At 43.0% G+C, this 14,478-nt stretch overlaps 1 protein-coding gene across 2 annotated transcripts in view; it reads left to right on the forward strand.

Moving 5' to 3' along the window:
• The window catches only part of LOC144823154 (uncharacterized), a 291,146-nt gene that overhangs the window by 218,192 nt on the left and 58,476 nt on the right, over positions 1 to 14,478 (forward strand). The window contains exon 4 of one of the 2 annotated variants that reach the window (XM_078681420.1): positions 2,336 to 2,425. In XM_078681420.1, the coding sequence (XP_078537546.1) occupies positions 2,336 to 2,425 (90 nt within the window). Of the gene's footprint in view, positions 1 to 2,335; positions 2,426 to 11,249; positions 11,362 to 14,478 lie in introns of those variants that run through there. The other variant, XM_078681421.1, reaches the window with a different exon arrangement.

Consider the following 14,478-nt stretch of genomic DNA (forward strand, 5'->3'; position numbering starts at 1 on the left):
AACATGTTACAGATAATATTACTCTTTAGTACTAAACAAACTAAACTTATTTAGGTTATGAAGTATCTTAGTATGTATCTTTAACACTCAGAAAGGTCTAGAAAACACACTCACAGGATGATGTCATTTGAGATTTCATCAGTGATGTCACTCACTATGTCATGAATGATGTAATAGGTGAGATCATAAGTAGTGCGGGAGCGTACATTATCGTTAGCTTAGGTAACTATAACTGCTAAATTTAACTAATTTTATATGAGTAAAATGTGAGCCTAAATATAACGCGCCTATCCCGGGACAAAGGAGCGTGGCTCCGAAACGCATCGGGCAAGTTTTTTGCCATTTAACTAAATAAATATCTGCAACCACGCTGATGGATCTGGGCTTGGTTTCTTTGGAACTAAAATAGCCAAGAAGTTGTGTGTGTGTGTGTATATATATATATATATATATATATATATATATATATATATATACAGCAGAATTCCAGTAAGTCCAAAAGAATTCAATGTTAGGTATTTATTACGGCACATATTTTGCCGCGCTCACAGATCCAACTAATAATTCCAATCCACTCTGATGTGTCTTAGTTGCAAGATTTATTTACAGCATGCCAGCAACCCCTATGCGTTTCAGTCTCAGCCGAGACTGAGCTCACGGAGACAAATGAGGGAGAGAGAGAGATAACGGATACTGTGTAATTTGGGTCTATATTGCCATCAACAGGTTCTGGACATTTATAAATCATGAGGCATCTTGGTTTATAAATGCAATTTGAACTATAAGATGTCAATATAGGATCATAATAAATGTTACTCGTGTTTTTTTATGTATCATGATTTATTGAATAATTTCAGTACTTTTAAAAAATATTTGGAGCTTATGAACATCGTGTGTTTAGTATTCATTATTTGCCTGAGTCGGCAGATATGACTGTCAGTGTTTTGAGAAATGTGTGTTTTGTTTGGGGGGATAATGTGCAAATATTTAAAATCTCTTTTATGCAACGTGTATTATTATAAGTCAATTTTTACATTCAAAGCACATTGTTAGGAAATCAAAAACATGGGTTCTAAAATGTGCTTTTCTTTTTAATTACATTGCCAGTAAATTGAACAAAACATTTATAAAGAAAGAAAATAAAGTGTAATGTAGGACAGTCTTACTTATTGCTGGCAGGGTTCCGTTTACAATGTTTATTTTCACACACCAGCGAGGGTTCACTGTTAGATGCTTGCGGGCAAGGGTACTGATTAATGCTCTTAGAGCAGCACAGTCATTGTGAAATGTTTTTGATTTGACTAGCGGTGAAAGAAAGAAGATATGGTGCTAACCATTCAATTTTAGTTTTTTATTTATTTAGAGAAGAAACATGTCCTGCAAATTAATTCAAGATTTAGTGACATGAAATAATTCACAGTAAATGTGTATATTCTTTGAAAAACGAGGTTTCTCTTTTTATTGAAGGTTTCCTCATGGTTTATATGTCACCGGAATCCCACAATGTTATTATAGGCCAGTATTACACAGCATGTAGACTTAATGTATATATTCTGAAGGTACAAATTCATGATGAAGTCTGATGACATATGGAGGAAAAGGGCAGTTGGTCATCTCCACATAGGTAGGTTGGATACCCTTGTGGATCAGCTTGAAAGATGATTCGGTCAGCATTAATTCAGTCATGACAGTCTGCAGGGTCATCAACACGAATCATGCTTGGATCTCTGGGACCAGGGGCTAGTTCTTTTCTAATGTCACAGGGCCAGATGTCACACACTCTCCCACACAGATTTCAACTTGTCTGGGGCGGAATGGAGAAGTGTGTGGGACAGCAACCCTGGTGGTGACCAAAATAATCATGGGTCAGGTCTTGAGTTCCATGAGCTTTCCTCTGGCATGCTGTGGTACTTGTGTTTCTGGTCTCCGGAGAGTTAGTACAACATACTGAGACGTGCGGCCTTCAGTTCACCACAGGTTTCTTTTATTTCCAACATGAATAGTTGTCAAGTGAGCTCTTCACTGTCCCGCACAGTTCTTTGGACCTTAGTAGATTTGTACAGGCTAGCAAAGAATAGCTACTGTTGCGGTCATGGCCTTCTTGATAACTGCATGTGATTGGACTAGTGCTTAAATGTTGCTACTACAATTCAATGATGCTAACGGAGCCCTTTCTGACAGAGTTATGTGAATCAGTTAGAACTTTACTGCACAGTCTGCTAGTGCATTTCCGCTATTGCCGTTCATTGCCTGTATGCATCAACAGACCATCTCAGGTATGTGTATTTCATGGCCTTGTTGCTGACACTGATCTTTTTTTCACTCTTTCTTGCAGGCTCTTGATGGCTTCATCATTGCAGTGACAGCTGATGGGTACATCTTCTATGTGTCACCCACCATCCAGGACTACCTAGGTTTTCACCAGGTGAGACAGTAGTGTTTTCTTCCAAAGACACACGGGTCTAATCATACCACAGCACCACACTCTGTCTGAGGCCAGTCGGACATCGGCGTGTCACTTAGTTTAGTTTAGTCTTCACTTTAGGGGTATGAGGGTACCTTTGACACAAAGTGTCTTCGTATATTTCTGCCTGAAACCTGAGGGGGCCAGTGATCTCCACTGACACTAATGATTTGAACCCTCTAATGGCTGAATTTGGTTGGAGTAGCTTAGGGGAGAAAACTTTAAATATTTATACAAATTCCCTAAAGGAACAGGGTAGAAACGTTGGTTCGGGCAAAATAGTCCCAGAAGATTTCTTGAGGGAATTGATTAATGTGTGCATTCACTATTTTGAGATGTTTAGATCTCAACTCCTCTGATCAGGTAATTGTGAACGCGTACGCCTATATTTGTAGTGAGGTACAGAAAGCTCATTTTAGACCTAAACTCAAATCCAATGAGGAAGGTCCTAAATGGTTTGACAAGTTCTGTACGAAGGCTTATAAAGATTTAAACTCGCCCGTCAGACAAAAACTAAGGAACACGCTGGCTGTTAAAGTGGCCAGAAGGAAATATGCACCAGCACAAAAGGACAGGAAGAGTCTCCTAACAAAAGTAGCCTGGAAAGATTTAAAGGAAGCTTGTGAAGATAGGAAAAATGTAGCCTTCTGGAGGATTTGGCAATGTAGCGTGCGCAACAAAATTCATTTTATTTATTTATTTGTTTACCTACCTCCGTTGGGCCCTATTCCGTAGTTTACTACCCCCCCCTGCTCCTCCCCCGCCCGGCAGCACTCCCTCCACGGGCCGCTACTGTAATGCAATAGGTCTCGCCTCTGCAAGATGTTAAGCTATTGGTATTGTAGATGACAATGCCTTTTTTTAATGTTTTAAAAACAAAAACATAAATAAAAGGCATTGTTATTTACAATGCCAATAGCTCAACCTTGCACAAATGCGAGACCTTTTCCATTGCAGATGCTTGTTAGGAATATTGAGGAGGCTTTCTGAGACAGCATGCTAATCTGTAGAAAGAAATAGCATTATTTGCATGTGTTGCAATATCATTAAGGAAGCCAGCTGTATAGGTTTTTTTTAGGAGATTTCAGATACTAAGGGCGCTCTGCCTCAAATTCTATGTTACAGTGTGTGGTGTAAATAAGTATGTGAGTAGTGCGTAAAGAGCAGACGGAAAAAGCCCTTAACCGTCTAAAAAAGTCAAAGACTTAACAACATATGCACAGCTGAGCTCTCGCAACTACAGTGGGGTAAAATAAACATAGTACAAATGACAAAAGCAATTAAACAGACAGAAGCAGATTCTTGGGTATTTTTCTTGTATTAGCAAGACGATGGTTAAGTGTGTCCAGACTTGAAGAACAATCACAGTTTGCCGACACGTGTTTCGTCGTGCTTCGGTGAGTCAACACGACTCTTCAGGGCTGGTAATACAAAATAACGTTTTGTAAAGAAATTCAAATGAGCGTCTTATCACTTAAACATGCTGTATTGGTGACAAGGGTGCATCACACATGCAGCTGTGACGTGCGTAGTCTATCACACGTTGTGAGTGTGGATCGTGATGACGTTAGGTTCGTTGGGCGTGATCCACTGCAAGGTGTGTGTAGGTGTCCTCGAGTGGTAGTGCGCTAGGAGGGACATGAAGTCGTGATTTCGGTTAAGTGTTATAACATCTGTTAACAGGCACACGGCGATGCTGCACAAAGAAGGTTCTGACGTGAAAAACATGACATGCGAATGTGAGCAGTATGGATTGCAACTAGTCTGTGACAATAGTGGTATTGAGTACAACATGGAGCGTGTGATCGAGGTGAAAAAACTATAGTATCGGCAGTGCCAGAAGTGAAGTAAGACAGTTCTCTCTCTCAAGAAGGTAGAGTTATTACCTTGAGGCTCAGCTCGGGTTAAGTGAGTTGAGATTAGTCTGGTACTCGTAGTGGCGTTCTGTTTGAGTAAATTGAAAAGAAGGGTTGAGGGAGAGAGAAAAGATCATAAGGAAGACATAGAAAAGGGCAATGTCCGCGGACATCTGTGTCGTTGGAGAGAAAAAATATAAAGCGGAGAGTGTTCTTACCACTGCATAGGCATATCCATAGAAATGCTATTTTACAGGAATGGTTCGTCAGGTTAAGTAGGGAGCAAGAAATTAATCTTGCTTCTGTGTCTCGCCCAATAGGGTAGATAAAAGATTTCAAAATTCAAGCTACAGGTAAGAGAAAACACAGAAAATGTACGCCATCAGGCTAGAGATCAAGTACATAGGCGTCACTCAAAACACGTTAAGGTTGAGGTTATAGATAAGTGAAGGTAAATTACACCATGTATATACCTTAATACGGGTAGGTATTAAGCTGTACCGGGAGGGGATCCACCTGCTGAGATGTTTTGGAAACGGGTGCGTTTTCAAATCTCGACGTGCTGTGTCGGGAAACATAAATGGATGCGCACACATTAGAAGCGCAAAAGCTTAAATTAAGGTTTAGAAGTGGCAGACAAGACAAAGTCGCTGCCGGTATTGGTCGATACTCAGTAGCGGTTTAGCCTAATCATGAGAAACCGATCAGACAATGAGAAAAGGAAAGGGAAATCGTGGAAAGGGCATGGAAACTCACCAGGAGTGCGGTATCCCTCCTCTGTTATTTCCCGGTCGCCGTGTTTCGAAAGACGGACACGTGACCGGAAGGGAGGTGCCTATTTATTCAGAGTTTTGTTCTTGTGTCGAGAAATCAGAATGAATGCCTCTATAACAAGCCCGCCATGTTTAAGAGGAGAGCTAATATGGCGATGTGCAAAGCTGTTGTGTATACTGTGGTTAGCAAACGAATGAAAGTATGTGGATGAGCCCCATGTGGTCAAAAAGAATGATAACGAGTATAGAAGCAGTAAATGTGTCATTTACCAGACTAAATAGGTAAATCAAAATTTCTCTCTAAAACCGAGTAGCATAAGCCAATGATTGAGTCATTTGGTCTTGTATTAATATTGGTCACGATTTTCAGAATGAATGCTCTATTGGTGAGTCATTACTGTTTGTTTGGTGATGAGCTCTTGTAGCTGCAACAGACCAATACGACCCGGTGCCAATAGATATTGTGACGCTGTTTGAGAAAAAAGAAGAAAGAAAAGAAGGCGATTTCGAAGGTGAAGGTGCCCCCATCCACCAACCTATTGGTGACTTTGTTCATCATGCTGTCAACAACATTTAGTTCTGTCATGCCTGTGACATTGTGTAGATGACATCTTATTAAAGACAATTGAACAAATAAAAATACAATTCTAAACATTTCATTATAGTCATGTGTGTATGACAGTACCCAATACGTAAGCGTAATCTCATTCCAAAATACATAGCTCACTGATGAAATGTTTACGTAAAGTGATATGGACCTACAGGTGGTTATTATTTGAAATTCAGAGTGAATGTCTCTTTAGGTGGATCCCAAGGGGTAACATTTAGTTACCCAAGAAATATTGTAACTCAGGGTCATAATTAAGCCCATGTTCCACGCATTGTAAACGCATGATCCATGTTGCTTCCCTACGTCTGAGTGTCAATTCTCGGTTACCCCCTCTGATATTGAGGGGAATCATGTCTATCCCAAAAACACGCACTTTGATATCATCCTCCATAGGTTGACATTCTGCTACGTGTAAGGCTACTGGGTATTTGGGATCTCTTTTTTGGATCGCTCTCATATGTTCAGCAATTCTGTCTTTAAGAGCCCTAATGGTGCTGCCTACATAAATCTTGCCACATCGGCATTCGATTATGTATACTACGAATTTAGTTAGGCATGTGATGTTGTGTCTAATTTTGTATATGGTTCCGTCAGGACCCTGGAATGTTTTAGTGCCATGTTTACCCCAAATACACATGGAGCAGAAACCACATTTGTGGAATCCTAGTCCTCGTGTAGTCAGCCAGTCTCGAGCATGGGAACCCCACTGGGCACACATGATACCCTCACCCATGTGTAAATAGTATATCATTTTGTTTTATTATAAAATCCAATGGAAGGAAAGCATGCTCTTGCTCAACTACTAGGAGGCTAGAAGAGAGTGCGTTCGGGCCATACATCTGCCTATGAACGCCCTGCACCGATGCTGTAATCTGCTTTAATAGTGGGGCAATGAGACACATTTAGCATCTATCCCTGGAAGCCCCATTTTTAAAAAGGTGCATGAAACGCAGTGCTTATGCCCAATAGTAGTCAAAGTAGAGTCATCAGCAATAGTTAATGCTGTCAGCTCCTGCCATGCTGGCATCTACCAGGAACAGCAGGTGTCTGCCTACAGGAGGCTGTGGCAACAGCTGGAAGGGGCGAACTCCGCCCGGAAGGTAGGAAAGGTTTAGGGTTTCTCACAGCGATTAAAAGTAAGGCTCATAACTCATCCCAGATGGGCCTATGCATCTAGAAATGTACACTTTGTCTCTTCCACTCCCCTACTCAAAAGCCCTTTGCACAGGCCGGATGTAGTCAAAAAGAAGCAGCTGCCGCCTTTAAAGCATCATCATACAAGGGATGAGAGACGAGCCTGGAATTCTCCTGGATCCGGATAGGGGCTCTCTGCCATCCTGCCAGGACCCTGCCTGCCTCGGCTGTGAGTCACTCCAACAGCCAGACACCGTATTCCCTCCAGTGCTTGCAATTGGCGCCGGGTATTCTTCGGGCCCTTTTCTTGGCACTTGAGTGCGGCCTTGTATTCAGTTTCCTCTGTCTACTGTTGAGCAGGGCCTTATATGTAAGATCCTTCCTCTGCTTGGGAGATGTTCCTTGTATTTCTTATGGCTGTTAGTTCTACCTGTAATGCGCAAATGCCAGGAATTCGTTCAGCTTCAAGGCGCAAGACATTGTAGAACAAATCCAATGGTCCCTAAACTACAACAAAAAACAGTAATAGGAAACCGAATCTACAACTGAATAAAAGCTGAAAAGACTTGATTCGAATTACGTCTTTGTCAGCATTTGTCCGAGGCATTGTATTGAAATGTTGTCTCCCGTGAGCGCTGTCTTCAAGCTCTCCCTTTGGCAATGAATGAGTCCTCGGGTTCTTACATGCACGGGGCCGTAAACTTGCGCTTGAAACTCTTTTCATCCTAGAAGTAAGGACTTGCATTTGACTCTTTTCCAGTCCCAAGTGAAGCCTGATATTCGAGCTACTGCCAAAGCCTGTTATTGTGAGGCCTAAGTCAAGTCCTTAGCCTTCGAGCAGAGCCTTCTTTTCAAACCTGGCGTTGGCCGTGGGAGGGAACTTGTATGCAATCCCTAGACTGAGTGAGGTACAGATTCAAATTCTTTCTCGGTCCTTTGAGTGGGATCTTCCATTCAGTCTTCTCTGGTTGTGAGTGATTCCTTGTTGTTAAGATCACTGGAATTATGCGGCGATAGACGACCAAATTGTGCAGCAAGCAGGGTTACTAAAAAAGGCAGCATTATGCTGCACATTTTGTGATTGTATTACGTCGATATTTTGTAATTTGTACACATGCCTAAACTGTCTGGGAAATACAACAATAAGCAACAGGAAGATGGACAGTCAACATTTGCAAAGGGCCTTCCAATTTGCGGCAACAAGTATAGCTGCGTTTTTTATTAACTTTGCATTCACTTGATCTAAAAACAATTTTTTTGTTAAAATCTGGAGATTATGTACCAGATGGATTATGTGGGAGATGTGGCAAATCCATAATTATTTGAAAAACGGACCCTTTCCAGCCAACCTGTGAATAGTGCCCCACATTCAGACCGTTTCTTATATCTGAGGTTGATGCCTGTATTTAAACTCTAGCCATTCAGTTAGGGCTAGTATTCAAACTTTTTTCCTCAACTTTATTTGCTGAGTGAGCCCTCGTATATTTAAACCTACTCTTTGACTTGTAATTTGCAGCCTGTGTGGCGTTCGTGTCTTTGAAGGATGCCATTTTAGGAAGACTAATAACTTAGAACCAAAAGTGGAAAGTAATGCATAGCCTTTTTACGTTTTTAAAATGTACATTTAAAGAATTGCGTTTTATGATGGTTGTCCACCCTTTTATGATTTTTAACGAATCAAATAAAAGTATATTTGACTTGACTTGAAGTAATGCATAACTGCCAAGGTTTCAGTCTCCTCATGTGTGACATTTCTATGCTTTCAGTGGGCAAATGTATGACATTTGAAGGCTTAACATGTAGCACTTTGAGTGACACTTTATTACAAGTACAAACAAATGTATAATGCAATAACAGACAGAAATTACCCCATTTTGTATAATGTGTATAACATTAAAGAAACTGTCTCAGAATAGTTTGCCTTATGAAGTGTGCTTGGTCAAAAGTCGGAGTCACAAGAAACAAGGCTATTTAGCAGATTTTTCCTGAGCTCCCCTCCTAGCAGAGATTGTGTGTTATGTTGAGTTCACAATTTATGTAAAATAGTAAAAATACAGAATTTTAAACCGAAGGACGCATTGGTGGTGGAGAACTAGAGGGTGCAGCAGTAAATAGCACCTTTTAAATACAATCTTGTGTCACCTTTGCAGAGCTGTGTCACTACATAGATATATTATGTTCAAATGTTCATTTTTAAGAAACTTTTACTTTTTATGGTACTGGCAATATGCAACATTTAGTGTTTGTGGCTTCAACTATAGGAGAGGTATCGCATAAAATTATAAAAGTGTATTGTACTTTACATGAGTGGACAGATTATGTTTTTAGTTTCTACCCGAGTTTATCATGAATACATTTAATATTGAAATAACCTTGTGCTGCACCCACCATGCTACTGGCTCCCGTGAAAGAAATGAGAGGGGACAGGACAGGTCCACTTTATTCAAAACTAGGCCTCAGTCTCTGCTCACAGTCTTGAATCTAGAGTCTATTACTTGATAATACAGCGCTCCTTTTTAGTTTTCGCCTGCACATCACTTGCGCTGTGCTTGTGAAATCTATTGTATTCAATATAAATCTTAAAAGAGGCTTACATTCCGCCCCCTTGATTTTCATTGGTTCCTGTGCTTGCCACTTACTTTCCCCTGATTTCTGTCAGCTATAGCATACAATTTCCTATTGTTTCTCTGTGTGTTTCTCTTATCATTCTCCCATTAGGCAAGTACTATGTTCATCCACGTTGATGGAACCGCTTTCTTATAAGCAAGTGTGCCAGCACCCTGCTTGTTTCACTTTGCGTCCAACTCGGAATAACGTGAGCTCTGTCACATGTTCAGTAGAGCGCTAACCTAGACGACAGACATCCCGCCTTTGTTTCTCTCTTTTATTTAAAACGCAGCGTTGTAGAGTCTGTGCTTGAAGGTTATGCCTCCGAATGAGATTCAAACTGGTTGCACCGCTCCACATATGCCGCCTTTGTATCTACATTGGAGACAATGTTTTACCCAAACTAAAATGGCGCTCTACAATGCGTCTTGCGTTTTCCCCGGATGCTGTAGCGACACAAAACAAAATACATAGCTCTAATGTGGCGCATCATGCCAATCTGCCCATCAATTTACAAGCACAGTCAGTTTCCGTAGCACAGTTCTGAGAGCGTGCCTGCCTTGAAAGTTAGAAAATGCCTCTAAGTTGATTTGTTGTCTATGCGCTTCCTGCAGGCTCTCTTATTCAGCCGCATAGAGTGAAGGAAAACTTCTGTGGGTATTATTGGAGAATAAATCAGACACCTGCTAGCCGAATTCAGAAATGCAATAACAATCGCAAAGTATGTTTTTGCTGCGAGTGTCTATGTGATGAGCCCGGCACAGACGGTTCTTGGTGGAATGGCTTTGGCCTGATGAATGTGCCATGATCCTTTTCAGCACTACTTTTAAACACACCTCAAGCCCCAGCCTTTCTTCCTGATCCCTCACACTCTCTTCCTTTTACTATTCATCTTACTTTCTTGCACTCTGCTTTACACTGTTATTGATTCTTTGTTGTACGCCCCACCTGGCGGGGACGCCCAACTGCCAGCAAGGAGGCCAAGACTAAGAACGATGAGCAGATAAGCGTGATAGTGCAGGCATGCTTAAAATCGTTTACACCGGTGCTATTTTCCATCATTGTATGGGGGGCACACTGGGAGTAACCAAGGCATTGGGTCCGGGAAGAGCGGATGTCAACAATGGGGGCCACACAAGCTCCGCATGGAACCCGGTGTTGTACTACATTATCAGGGTAGAAATAACTACCTACAGAATTATGTAGACTACTGCTTAAATATAGCCACAGCGCAGCTAATACTAGTAAATCTACACTTACCTTGGTGATACTTGTGGAGTCGATATAATGGTCTAGATATTTGACCTACAACCCCGATGCCTACAAGTGTAGTCAGAACTTTTAGTAGGATGAAAAATGGGGGGGGGGGTCCTCTCAAAGGGGGCGTGGCCAATGTAATTAAGGGTTTGGCTTAAAAAAACGTAAGCTAGAAATCTGTGCCTAGCATAGTGTGCCACCTGACTTGCATTTTGCTGTTTCTGTCATTGCATCAAGATATACGATACGAGTAACATTACACCTACAAGAAGTCATAACTATTGGCTTTGTCAATGGTTGTTAGTTGCAAAAGATACATAAGCAGCAGCTATGGCGTATGTATAATTTTGAAAAAGCTTTTACTTAAAGCCCTGATGACACCACGACAATGTTGCTGCTCCTGCGTTTCAGAAAGAGAAGGGAAATCCAGAAAGAAAATGACTCTTTAAAGGAGTTCCTTTCCCCTACAACGCTCAACTGGCATGACGTCATGCCGTAACTTCTCCTCGAGTGAGAAGTGAGCATGCGCAGATCAATGTGCGTGCTGTCACGGCTCACTGCAGTCCGGAAAAAACGGTCTGCCTGTGCCAATCACAACACAGAGCCTGACAGAGACCCGTTTCGAGGCGCCCTTTAGAAAACTGCCGGTGCTCAGCACCGGTGAGACCTGGCCCACTTAAAGCCCTGAGTGAGTGCGACTGTGTCGAATACACACGCGAGCCCAGGCCCGTGAGCGAGGCCGGGCTTGTTGGAGCCCTTCCCCGCGGTCTGTTCGTGAGGCCTTGGGGCGCACGGGCTCTGTGCTCCCTGCTGGTAACATGGACGCCATCCTGGCCCGAGAGCCCTGCGGTATCTAACGCGTCCAGCACTGCCGGGAATTCAAGCCGGTTTCCTCCCAACAAGAGGGAGGATTGTCTCCCCTAGGCCCCCGCGCGCCTCCTCTCCTCCCTGCGCCAGCCCCCGCCCCCTCGCGCCCTCTTTTGAGCGCAGAGCAGCGAGTGTTTGTTTTCAGGGCTCCGCTTCTTTCAGCGCGGTCCAGAACAAGCAGCTATTCTTTCATTCAGGAATGTGGCAGTGAAGCAGCTTCAGGAATCCGGAGACGGGGGCGCCCTCCCTCGACTCCAGGCTGTCTCTTCGCCCAGAGACAACGCCCTTCCCGCTACCCCGGGGCCATTCACTAATGTGGAAACGGGGCCCCTTTCCCCTGCTTCCAGGGTCGATGTTCACTTGTAATGTCGTGTCGTGTTGGTTGTATGGACACTGCCTCCTCCTGGCCGCTTCCGCGCGCTGCAGTGAACAACATAATCGTGACACTCATGAAAGGAAGTCGTTTGGGGTAAATAGAGGGGGGCTGATGTTACGTCATGATGGCTGCTTGTGCGTCGCCTCTGCTGCTCTAAGGCCTTTTCAGCTGTCTTTAGGTAGACGCGTGGGAGGCGGTACGTGACAAGGGCTCGGTGTGGGAGTATGTAACCTAGGGCTGTGAGGGTTACATGAGTTCAGCCAACCTCATCAGGTCTCTTCTCCCGCTAGCCTTGCCCCTCCATTCCTGTGAACTTTGCATGCGTAGCACCAACAATAACTTCCGAAATGGAGGAAGGATTTAGCATAAGGCTTAATGGCTAAACATTCTCCACAATTAATTGCGTCAATGCTCTAAAAGGCATCACAAGAGCGTGGGTGCCCAATATCGTCAAAGCCAGCAGGTGTCACAATTGCTGCCATTCTTTTTGCTTTGTCGGTTCTTGTTTTGTGTTGTAATTTTTTTTATAAAACGTTATTGCTGGGGGAGTTTTTGATCCATTTCCAATATAAAAATCGAACACTGGCTGAAAGCAAACATTTTTGGGGACTCAAAAAGCACACATTACATTACCAAAGTAGTCCCTTTCACTGAAGAAAATTACATTCTTTGCAGATCTGCTCTATGTGAAAGCAGAATGCTGTCACTCACAGTGAAGTTAAGCAGTGGCTGAAGGGGGCTATCCATTGCTCAATGCTCTGCTGAAGTGGGCTGAAGAATTATGTGAATGACACAACAACATCCAAGTGAATGAAGAGGGCTGGCCGAAAGGCCTTATTAATAAGTATATTATATTTATAATTTTAGTAAAAATCAAAAGATGTTGACTAACACCAGACCTTACAAATAGCGCAGTTAAAGTGTTGAGACAAATCGATGCTCAAAAGTCCCTAAAAAATGGTCTGGTGTCATCAACCCAGAATAAAATCAAAAAAAAAATTAAGATCCTGAGGATGTTACTTTGGTTGGTGTCAAGGAAATATCGAGAACCATCAGGTTTCAAAACTGACCCATCCTTTTTAACCCTAAAAATACCACAGGCTCCAGTACCAGACAGAAGATGACCGTTAAGAAAGCTCTAATCAAGATAATATTGGAACCCCATTGTCACAAGAGCCTGAAGAGAAAGATGGCAATTTCAGTGCTCCTTCCACAGCTGATTCATAGATCACTGCAGTCACCAATACTAAATATTCCTAGAATAGAGTTTCTACCCAGTAACCAGAAATCTTGTGGAGAAACTTCAGTGAGAAAACTAGGGTACCTGCCAGTGGAAGAGGATCTTCAGTTCTTGCAGGATGATAATGAGAGTATATGGGACAAACGCAAAGTTCAGTCTCATGAGAAAATAATTCATGTGTCAATTTGAATAAAACACAAGGAATATACTTATAGTGCTGTCATTTTGAGGGATGTAGAGCTATTCCTTATGACTTCCTCATAGAAACAGTGCAACAACCATAGTTCTGAAATTATTAACTCTCTTTGATGGTCCAAGCGGTTGAAGCTAACCAAAGAAGTTAATGCAAAATCCACAACTACACCAGTTAATCCCATGACAGACAACATGTCTAAGCCAGCCCCAAAGGACCATGCCTGAATAAAGCAGTGCACAGGATCACACCGTATTAGAGCAACAGGAGCCTGAAATGTTATTACATCATGAAGTTACCTCGGCATCTGCTCCAGAAAAGAAAGTGAGAAATTGGAAACATTAGATAGGAGAACACCTGCTACAGCCACCTACAACGTATGTACAGCCAACTTCGTTGTATGCAGAGGTATTGCGCAAATCAGTAGATGGTCGTGAATGCGATAACAGCACATCTCCCTAGGCCTCATAGGTCTATGGTAGTGCCAGTGCCAATAAATACACCATCTAGCCATAACAAGACAAAGCCAAGACTTCTGCTAGACAAATGCAATCAGTACAGTATTCAGGAGACATGTCTGACTCTCGCTGTCGCCAGATACAAACATTTTCTTTTCACTGACAACGCACAAAATAGCAAGGAGCTCTTCAGCATCGTGAAGGAACTCTCCAACCCCAGCTCCAACGACATCCCGCCGACGCAAGCCCTGTGTGATTCCCTCGCCACCTTCTTCCACCGCAAGATCACGTCAGCTTCGACTCCGGGACGAACCCAACAGGCCCCGACACATCAGACCCGCCGCACCCCATCGACCACGACCCCCTGACAGCCTGGGTCAACGTGAACACCAAGGACACAATCAAGACCATGAGCACAATCCACTCCGGCTCCCCATCAGACCCTTTTCCAGACCACATCTTCAACAAAGCCGGCAGCTCCATCGCACCCTACCTGCGCAACGTCATCAAACTCTCCTTCGAGACCGCGACCTTCCCAGACAGCTGGAAACACACCGACAACAACGCCCTACTCAAAAAACCCAAGGTAGACCCGAGCGACCTCAAGAACTTCTGGACCATCGCCCTTCTTCCATTCCCAGCT

Source organism: Lissotriton helveticus, chromosome 3_1 (genome assembly GCF_964261635.1).
Source record: "Lissotriton helveticus chromosome 3_1, aLisHel1.1, whole genome shotgun sequence".
Classification (NCBI taxonomy): domain Eukaryota; kingdom Metazoa; phylum Chordata; class Amphibia; order Caudata; family Salamandridae; genus Lissotriton; species Lissotriton helveticus.